The 11,587-nt window shown below is 39.2% G+C and overlaps 1 gene segment (V, D, J or C); it reads right to left on the bottom strand.

The window, feature by feature from the left end:
- Positions 1–1,063: 1,063 nt before the first annotated feature.
- Positions 1,064–2,546, bottom strand: LOC114689089. The segment is given in 3 exon segments: positions 1,064–1,143; positions 1,825–2,322; positions 2,424–2,546. Coding segments are annotated over 3 exon segments (624 nt in total).
- Between the last annotated feature and the right edge of the window lie 9,041 nt (positions 2,547–11,587).

The raw sequence follows: 11,587 nt of genomic DNA, 5'->3' as shown, positions 1-11,587 counted from the left end.
GGAAACACAGGAATTTAGTAACAATTGCCTCCTTTCTTCATTTGCTTTTGTATTTCAATCTTCCATCCTGTGCTCTCAGCTCCTGGAGTCTTTCCTGTGCATTGGTCTCCAAGGATGCACATCTACATTACAAATGTAGAGAAGTTATAAGAATTTTGGTGTTTGACTCTCATCAGATATGCACTACCAAATATTTTAGAATCTGTTAAGCTAAATCGGTTGGAAAATTAGAAGAAATCACAGAAATTGTCAATCTCAGGCATCAGCCTGTCTGGACCACAGTTTCCAGTTATCCATTTATTAGCTAGTCCAGTGCAGTTTTGGTCATGAAGCGTTGTGGGCATAATGTTTTAGCCTCAGCTACCCCTTAGGAGCATTTTCCTCACATGTGTAGATGTAGCTGAAGCAGGCAAAGCAGGACAGAGAAGGTGGAATCACTTTATGGAAGCATCTGTGGCTCCTGTCAGCATCTTCCAGATATCTGCCTAATGATTGAAACTGTGAATACAAAGCCCTCTCCATGCCATTGCTCTAGAACTCACAGGTCATCAGTGTGTTGCAAACACACCTGTGCCATCATCACAGCAACCCAACGCCATGACAATCTGAACAACCAAGATCAGTTTCAAGGTAACATTATGCTTTGATTAAACAAACCTCATCTCCTGCCTTCCAGTCCCTACCTACTCTTACATAATGCCACTCCTATCATCCCTGATCCCGTCATGAAGAATGCTTTATTCTGGTTCCTGTAAGGTCCACAACTTGAGTACATCTGAGCTTCAGATAAAAACCCCAGTTCAGAATTAGACAAAGGTATTTCACCCCATCTTCTGGGACAGCAGTGTACATATGACCAACAGAAGCCTGGAGGAAAGAAAAGGGATTAATATGTTAAAAGAAAATTCATTATACCCTTTAAATTCTGCTGAAATTGTATAAATAAGCTAAACTCTAACAAATAAATAGAAAAGAGGAAAAGAAATGACATGAACCCATTAAGTGGGTAAGAAGCTGTTTGGGGCTAACTGAAGCTCAGTAAGTGTCACTGGCTACGTTGGCCTCACTTCTCAGTGCTGGAGCCTCTCACACATTTCATTACCAGCACCACAGCTGGGTCTATGCTGGTCTGTTGCCCATGATCTGTGTGAGAATAATACAGAGACAGAAGGCCATCTGGGTTCATTGCTCACTGACTCTGGCTGATTTTCTTGTTGACTCTAACTTGAACCTGTACATGTTCTAACCATGGAATCTTATTGAATCTTTGTTTGGAGTCTAGGATTCCATAATCTCAAGGGTCCTTTGCTTCTTCAGGATCTGATCCTGGTCCCCATACACAATCACTTGCCCTGTGTGATACTCTGCATTTCCTTCAAGTCAGAGTATATCCTGCATTAATAACATCTATGATGGGACTATGGAGATAGCTCTGTGGTTCAAGTTCTTTCTGCACATAAAAAAAGCCCCGTGTTAGTTCTCCATAACTACAAAAAGAGGTAGGTGTGGAGGCCAAACAGTAAGCCCACCTTTGGGATGTAGATCATTGGCATTCACTGAGCGTCCAGTCTAGGCATTTGATGAGATCCACACCGAGTGATGGAACTTATTTCAAAAAATATGGTGCAGATTTTAGACAAAGACACCTCATGTCAACATGTACACAAACAGACAGATAAGACACACACACACACACACACACACACACACACACACACACACACAGAAACACTACAATAAATACACACACATCTCCACAGAAAACTGAAATTTGAGTACATAAACCTAGGACATTTCAAGGATTACTACACACTGTTACTGTACCTGTGGCGAGAATCTCTGAGTATGTTATGGAGAGGTGGTAGGTCAGACACAGTGGAGTCCAGCTCTCTATGCCTCTCTGAGTGGGCTCTTCTGGGACCCTGAGCTCTCTTTGCTCTCCGCGCCCCCTGCTGGTCCAGATTTCCCTGCAGGGAGGTTTGTGTCTGAGCTCACAGTAGCAGTGTATCACTGTGACTCTGGTACAGTAATACATGGCAGTGTCCTCAGACCTCAGACTGCTCATTTCCAGGTACAGGGTGTTCTTGGCATTCTCCCTGGAGATGGTGAATCGGCCCTTCACGGCATTGGCATATTGGATGTAACTACTATCACTATTAGTGTATGCAACCCACTCCAGCCCCTTCCCTGGAGCCTGGCGGACCCAGTTCATTCCATAGTCACTGAAGGTGAATCCAGAGGCTGCACAGGAGAGTTTCAGGAACTTTCCAGGCTGCACTAAGCCTCCCCCAGACTCCACCAGCTGCACCTCACACTGGACACCTGCAAACAGAGAATTCTGGTCAGAAAACTGTCACTGAAGCCGAATTGTTTCTCTTTGTCTTGTCCATAGAGACACACAATAACTCATCTTCATAAATTACCTCTTAAAATAAGGACAAGGAAAAGCCAACTCAGCCCCAAGTCCATGGTGACTGGTCTCTGATCACTGCTGATTACTGAGTGGGAGGACCTGAGAATCCAGGGCTGGGCTCCTCTGCCAGAGCTACAGGGTCAGGGCAGGGCTGGTTTTCATGAGCACAGAGAAGTCTTATTTGCATGTCTCATGCCATAGCAAGCTCTGGAGTTGGACCCTTGAGGGAATGCGGTGTTCAGAGAAGATATAAGTCGTCAAAGACAGTGATGACAGTTACAGAAATTGACAGTGTGCCAGCTCCATAGGCACCTTTTACTTTTTAAGGTTTCATCATTTTTAATTTACTTCTCTTTGTGTGTGTGTGATGAGAACATGATGTGTATGTCTCCTCATTATAAATATGAAATTAAACAGCTCCAAATGCAGTTTAGTTTCAACATAAGATCTCAGTCTGACCCACTGTCTGGGTTGGACATGGCTTCTCTGTGATGAGGTTCTTGGACAGGCTCAGATCTGCCTACACTGGTTGTTGTAATTTCTTCTCTGTGAGAACTTTTGAGACTTTTCTGAATTTTGCTCATTGCTGAGAGAGCAGTGTGCTCAGACCGTAGGAGGCTTTCTATTGTGACATCCCTTATCTGTCTACCACTCCGTGTTTGCCTGGAGACATTTTCCTGTTTGCAGCAAACTCACTTGTGTGCATCCTGACGTTCTCACATTGATTCCTTTAAACTTCCTTCCACTATTTTCATCTTTCCACCAGGCAACAAATGATGGTCTTTGTTTTCTGTTAGACTAGTTTTCATTTCTCAAATTTATATAATTTTAGAACCAAGGCTTTTCATTAATTTTAGGTTGACTAGAAATTTATATTACATTACTAATTGAGATGCAGAGGCATAATACCTTAAACAAGAGTAAAAACTTAAATACAGCATAACAAAAATAGCCCTAAATTTGTATCAATATACAAAAATTCATATCAATGTAAAACATTTGAGACTGGTTAGTAGTTGTTTTTTAGTTCAAAAGTAGATTCAAAAAACAATCCTTTCATCCCATCATTTCTATACTATATCCCCTCTTTTTCCCTTCAGAAAGGGATTCGTGCATCTAATCTCCTTTGTTCAACTTTTTTCCTGACCATGATCAATTATAACTTGTAACCAACCCACCTAAATGATGACAAACATCCATAAACTGCTGAATGACCAAAGATCTCCCACCCCATCTCTTGGGAATGTGTATCATGTTCTCTAGACTGTTTCCTGTTTTGTGTGGGGTGACAGAATCCTCAAGGGACCCCGAGAAACCTGGGATAATATTCAAGTTCTGGGAGAGATAGCTGTATTAATTTCTGTTTAGTCTCTGTGTGAGGGGAAAGTGTAGAGCTTATCTGAAGTCTTGACTAGATAGAGTGTGAGCCTGGACCATCATGGCTAGCAGCTTTGAAGTTGTTTTGGATGCAGAATTTTGAGGAAACTACAACAGAGGCATTCTGAGAGAATGGATCACCTAGGCTACCTGTCTGAAGACACACAAACTACTAAAGGTAACATACATATCTGCATTAACACAAGTATGGGATGTGTATGGTGTGCACACATCAGCTAAAGATGATTTTTTGTTCCGTGTTTGAGGAGGTAAAAGAAACAGGAAGAAGGAGGGGAGACACTGCAGCCACCACCATGACCAGCAGCATGTAAAGACGCCGCTAAGCCACCAGCCATGTGGCAAGGTATAGACTAATAGAAATGGGTTCATTTAAGCTATAAGAACAGTTAGCAAGAAGCCTGCCACGGCCATACAGTTTGTAAGCAATATAAGTCTCTGTGTTTTTCTTGGTTGGGTCTGAGCGGCTGTGGGACTGGCAGGTGACAAAGATTTGTCCTGACTGTGGGCAAAGTAGGAAAACTCTAGCTACAGGTATTTGTTAACTTTATTAGTCCATTTGGACTGCATAACCAAACTGTAACATAAATCTCTATCAATGCCATATGAAAGGATGGCATGTAATAATAAGTCATGAGGATGCTGTAGCAAATGGGATTTTTTATGTCTCATTTATTCTCAGAGTTGTTCCCATGTAGATGGCCCAGCATATACATTACCTGTGTTGTAGTTTTTCTTGTTTTGTTCATGTTTGTAGCCAAGATTTTCAGGAGGTCACCCCAATCTGATCTTCATTAATTTTGAAGAGAACCATAACATTTAGTTTTCTGTTGAAACAAAGGTATAACCTCTCCTCTAATGTAGTACATTTTCTGACTTTCATTTTGAAGGTAAGGCATTTTAAAAATATATAGGTTGGCTTAATCTAGCAGTTTCCATAATCTATTGTGTCTCAGCAGCTACTGAATTTTGTACATTAGCATTTAAAAAATTCAAAGTCAACAAAGCACCATATAAGATCCAGATGCCCTATGTACTTTTCATCTTTATGTGGCTAATCCTTTTTGTGTTATTTACTTTTCCTTTAAAGATTTTACCTTACTTATTACTATTATTATTATTATTATTATTATTATTATTATTATTATTATTTTGTTTTTCTAGAGACAGGGTTCCTCTGTATAACTTTGGAGCCTGTCCTGGAACTAGCTCTGTAGAACAGGCTACCTTGAACTCACAGAGATCTGTCTGCCTCTGCCTCCTGAGTGCTGGGATTAAAGGTGTGCACCATCACCATCCAGCTACTTTATTATTTTGAACTATTTTTTTTCAATGACCGCCTATGCCCATTTTTCCCGTATTTCTTTAAAGGTTTTCTTGGTCTGGACTGCTTTAATGTGTGCCTGCAGCATTCTCTGACTGAGTGAGCCAAACCTTAAACCTGCTCTGTACATGGCACTGGCTGGCTCAAGTCCACAGGCAGTGGCTGGGAGCACACTTCTTGTTGGGGCTGACCTGAGAGGCTATGAGACTAGGAAGCTGTGTCTGGCTCTGTATTTGTGTGTTTGAAAGTTTTGTAATGCTTTCTCAGGATCTATGTGGAAATAACTGCCCCCAATTTGGATGCCATATGTAAACGCACTTTTCTTTGGGTCAAAAGTTCCCTAATAATGACACAGAGAATTATTATTAATTTTCACATCTTGGCCTTTGTCTTTACTGATGTCTTTCCAAGGGAAGAAGGCCAGGAGAACTAATTCATATAGCATAAACATTGTTGGGACATATGCCCCCAAGTGGCTGATACAATCATATGAGGGAATACTGACAGGAACTTCAGAGAAACAATGAATGCTTTTCTGTCACACAGTATAGTAGTTTCATGGATGTTTACTCACATACAATCCCAACAAGACACATGTTAAAAAACAGAGATTATTGTATGCCCACAATACCTCAATAAATTATTTTAAACAATATAACTAATATAAATTCTGTCCCCACTTTTACTCAAGGACAAGTTCCCAGGTGATGACACACACATAGAAGAAGGACCATAGGGATGTGAAAGTTTGAAGCACCAATCAGTCACAGTGTCTTTATGAAGCTTCACACCTCAGCCTTTTAGACAGAGTCCAGTAGTGGGATCAGAAAATTAATATGGGAATGCAAAAGAAATCCATTTGAAATGAAAATATCACTTTCTTTGTCTACTCACCATCAGTGAGATTTCTGGGTCTCATGGTCTTTATCTGTAATTCTCTGAGGGTCCTGCACATTATTTGTCAATGTTGTAGGAGAACCATATTCACACTGATAGAGCAAAGAGACTGTTTTCATCTTCACACACTTGATTTCATTCTTTGCTTAACTAAATGACACCCATGCCATTGATTACAGACAATATTTTATTTATTATTTAATTTCTATTTCTCTTTTGATTAGAAATGTCAGCTTTATGAAAACACTTCTACCTAAATTCACTGGCCAAATTAAATGTCCCAATCCAGATTGAGGGCAGGAAGACGTCTCCCCATGAGGACAACACCTCTCCCTTGTGTGTTGTCTGATCTATGAGTTATCCTTTGGATTCACATCTCAGACAAGTGATAAAAATGAATTGTTCTTGAGAAGATAAATGAAATGCTTCTCTTCGATGTGGCAAACAGTATCCTAACCTTAAAACATGGATTAATGATTCAAACAGGATATTTATTAATCAAAATGAGGAATATGTGTTTGAAACGTTACGATTTGAATAAAGGTCTCATATATAGTACACAAGAACTCTTCAATTAGACTACTTCCCAGAATTGGACGAACAATTTTAAGGAAATATTTTACTTTTAATAATCTGTATATGTTCCTATATGGGTAATATAGTGCTCATAATAGGTAGAACAATGTTCATGAAGGCCAGGGGAGGGTACTGGGTCCTGTGAACTTACAGGTGCTTATGAGCTGTCAATTGTGGCTGTCAGAAACTGAACCTGATCTCCTTGCAAGAACAGTATGCTCTCTGAGCCACTGAGATGTTGTTTCTCCAGTGCCTGGAAGAGCAATCACGACCTCACTTTTCATGTTAGCTGCAGCTCTGTTCACAACAGCCTAAATATCACATTGAGCTGAGTGAACCTCAAGGTCATTTTATGAGTGACAGCTAGGCACCAAGAGAACAAAGGGACTTCTTATCAAGTGGAACCTGAAAGAACAGACTTCAGGTTAAGTAACATTGATGGAAGGTTGACTATGGCTTGCTTGCATGATGTAAAGTGAGAAGTCTAAACAGTTATATTGACAGGATTATTCAAACAATGAGTTGTATGGATATTGACAACAATAAATATGATATTAAACTCTTCATATATGGAGAGAGTTGATTTTATGAGGTATTACCCCAAACAGTAACTGTGTACTCACTCAACAGTGCACATGTTTGTGAAAATACAATGTTAGATGGGGTAAGTACAATAGGTTTCAAGCACCATGTAAGTACTGCAGTGTAGCAGTGTTACTAAAAATCCAGGCAGAAGAGAAATAAACCCATTATAAACATCTCTTGGGTAGTTCTCAGATACATCAATACACTAGTGAGTATCTTCATAAATGTCAACAGTATAATTTTTATTTTACATTATTAAATTATAGGACCATTTAATTATATTTTCAATTTCTAAAATGTAAACAATGGTTTATTACCTTACTAATTAAACCACTGCTAGATTCATAATTATAATGTGTATCTATGATTTTTTTTAGTTCCTTGAGTTCTCATCAATTACAACACTTTAGAGGTATCAATATTTTCATTTTTACCTGATGAGTAAATAATTGTGAAGTGTATGAATCACTCAAACAGCTGGAAAGTAATAATAGTTATAATATAACTTAAAGTGGGAGATGAACATAACAGATTTGAGACTACCAGGCACTGATGAATCTTATTTTCATGTCTGCTCTGACTGAATCAGGCTCAGCCACTTTATCTGGGACCATCTTCAGGACCAACAAGGAGCTGGAGGGATCCTTCAGCGATTGCTATAAAATCTATTTACAGAAAAGTCCATACATAATTTATAAAATAGTTATTTGCATTTGTCTATTTAACACTTGACACCAAGGTGACATTTCCTCATGGTCAGACAGAATGAGGGGAAGGAGAGCCCAGGAATACACATGCTCCTGTCACACACCATCTGGGCACATGCTGTGAGAGCACTTACTCTGGTGTTTTTAACCAGTGCCAGGATTCTGCACTCATATCACCTGGCTCTTTTCCTTTTTAACTCACTGGAATGAATCACAAAACATAATCAAGAGCAGAGAATTTCAAGGGACTCTCCATGCACTATTGGTTCTTCTGTGGTACTTCAAGCGAGGATACTTGTACTTATTTGTTTAATAATTTACTTAATAAGGATGTGTGTGGATGGTCCTTTGGGACATAGTGTTAGAATCTCAATATCAATATGTATATTTTCTTGGTCAAAATGGAAATGCTGGAGAATTAGAACCTCTAGTTATTGGCTTTGATATATTTTAGGGCTAACCAACTCATTTAAAGTTTCTCCCTGCTCATCCCATGCCCCTAGCAGCCAGAAATACTGACCCTCACCTGACCCTGGGTAACATGGCAGTCAGTCTGTTGCTTTCAACATTATGTGGAGTCGTTCAATTCACTGCTATGAGTCCTGATATCAGGATTACAGGAATGTAGTCAATTCTGTCTCCAAATCCTCATCAACACTGCTGGTGTCACTGTAGCTGTTTATGGGAAAAACTGCTAAGAGATGGGACCAGGACTGGAGCTGACATCAGCTAGGATGTGCACACTGGTGGCTGAGAATTCTGTGTTCTGAGGGATCATGACGCACCTGCAGAGGAACCATTCCTTGGGACATTGAAATGAAATGTAAGTTTTACCAAGAGGGAAATATATAAAAATGTAATTTGTCAAACATGATAACAAAGTGAACTCTTTTCAGTCTTCTTGGTTTAGAAGGAAATAATGAGTATTAAAGTTTTCAAGGTGTCTTATGAAGGTAACATTAGTTCAGAGGAGTAGTAGATTTTTCCATCATATGTACAAAAAAAAACCTCCCAAATTACAGATTACTCTAAATTCCTAAGCATACTTGATAAACTCACAATTAAGAAGTGTCATAAATTGTAGCTTCCTGTTGAAATGTAAACACACACACACACACACAAACACACACACACACACACACACACACACACACACACACACACACATATATATATAATGCATTGAGTGGAATTAATGGGAGACATATATATGTTAATTAATATATATTTTTAACAAACATGTGAAACAAAAATCATGAATGTTGCCACCCTCCACCTATCATTGAACTGAGAACTTCCATTTGTACCATAGGCCTGGGAGACCCAGGTAACACTCTGCTACCTCCTTGGTACCCCTTACCAACAGGAAATCTCAAATTCCCACCTTGTCAACTTGTTTGCATATATATATATATATATATATATATATATATATATATATGGAACATTATATGTCAATTTTTCTGACAAGAAGCAAATGTATAACCTTGATGATTTGCGGGGAAAATCTGTTGGTTCTGGTGTGTGAACAAACAGGAAGTTTAATAGGGTACAACCTCGAGTGGACTCTTTTGGCTGGAAGAGGAAACTACAGGTTCTAACATTAAAGCAAGTAGCATGGTTTAGAACTTCCAGGCTCTAAAGTGCCCCCTACTTTTCCTGGGCTACCTGTTGTTCCTTAGTGCCCCCTGCTGGTTCTGAGTGTCTCTGCAGTGAGGTTTTGGGGAAGGTTCACACTGGAGTTCCCTCACTGTCTCTGGGACAGTAATACATGGCTGGGTCTTTAGTTTGCAGACTATTCAATTTAAGAAAACTTGGTTCTTGGAGGTGTCCCAGGTGAGTTCTCAAATATAATTGGTACTGACCAAGCCTGCAAACAGTATTCAGTGTCCACATCCTATAATTCCTTCAGAAGACATGTATTTTTGTGCATTATGAGAAATCCTAGACCTTCATGTCAGAGTGTCCAAGGAAGTTGACGATAGGTGGGGATTTGTGGATTTCCTGTTGGTAAGGGATCCCAAAGAGGTAGCAAGGTGTCACCTGGGCCTTCCAGGCCTATGGGACAGTTGGAAGTTCTCTGACAGGTGGAGGTGGCAACATTCATGATTTTCATGTTTCATGTATGTGTTAAAAATACACTTAATTAATATATACATGGCACATGCTGATTTTCAACAAGGTGGGATACAAAGGTGCTCCTTAATAGAGATTCCTCACTTTTGATGACACACATAGGTAGGCTGAAAGTGAAAGCCTGAAAAAAATCAATTCACTAGTACGGAAAATAGAGTGGCCAGGAAAATTTGCTTACATTAGGAAAATCCGGTCAATGTCTGTACAAGTGGCACAACGACCAATGTCCAATGATTAGTGAGTGAACACATCAAGAGCACACTCATTGTAAGTAAATATTCTCAAAGTTGGCTAACATAATCATATGAGGTAATAATGAAAGGGGCTTCCGGGAAACAATGACTATTTTTCTGTCTAACAGCATAATATTTTCATATAATATAATAATGTAAAATTTTTAGATAACATTACCTGATAACTTACCTGAAAACTCTTCAAAATGTACATATTAGTATGCATAGATTATTATATGCCCACATTACCTCAAACAATATATTTTTAAAAGGTATCCAATGTAACTTCTGAACCACTTTTACTCATGGACAGTTGCCATGCTGACCAACATAAGTGGAAGATCATGGGATATGAGAACCATAAGCACAATTTACTGAGGGTGTCTTTGTAAGACCTCACACCTCAGACTTCACTTACAGAGAACCCATCAGTGAGAGACAGTGCAGGAGTGGGATATTGACATCATCATGGAAATTCGATAAACTATTTTAATTGAAAATGTCACTTCCTGTAACTACTCACACAGAAGCGAAATTGCTTGGTCACATGGTCTCAAAAAATGTAATTCTTTGAGGAACCTCGAAAACCATTTACACAGCACAGGAACACCTTCCTATTCCTGTTCACAACACTTGTTTTCATTATTTCCTTCAGTAAATGACATTTATACTATGGTTAGACAGTAACTTGTCTTTTAAGATTTAATTTCTTTTTGTCTGGTGATTAGAGTGTTAGCTTTATGCAGCCTCTTCTGCCCACATGCGCTGGCCAAGATGAAGGATTCCTATCAGAGATGGAGGTTAGAATGATGGCTGCTGATGTGGCCATCACTTTTCAACTCGATATCCCCTGAGCTATGTGTTATCATGATGACTCAGATCTCTGACATGTAATAGAAATGAATTGTCCTTAAGAAGAAAAATGAAACTGATCTCTTGGATGAGACAAACAGTGTCCTAAACTTTAATAGGAATACAGATGATTCAAACAGAATATTTATAATCAAATGAGGAATGTATTTCTGAAATATTAACATTTGAATCAAAGCCTCATTTATACTATACACGAACTCTCACACTGAGGTAACTCCCACCACTGGAAGTGAATATTTCAAATGTTTCATTTTTAATTATGCGTATATGCTTCTGTGTATTGCAGTGCTAATGAAGGCCAAAGAGGGTTCTCAGTCCTTTGTATTTACAGGTGGATATGAGGAGACCAATGTGAGTGTCGGAAACAATAATCCTTCTAACCACTGAGCTGCTTCTCCAGCACCTGGATTATCAGTCATAACCTCACCTCTCATGTTTTGCTGCAGCT

The sequence above is a fragment of the Peromyscus leucopus genome, chromosome 14, assembly GCF_004664715.2.
Source record: "Peromyscus leucopus breed LL Stock chromosome 14, UCI_PerLeu_2.1, whole genome shotgun sequence".
NCBI classification, from domain to species: Eukaryota; Metazoa; Chordata; class Mammalia; order Rodentia; family Cricetidae; genus Peromyscus; species Peromyscus leucopus.
This window is presented reverse-complemented; position numbering and strand designations above follow the sequence as displayed.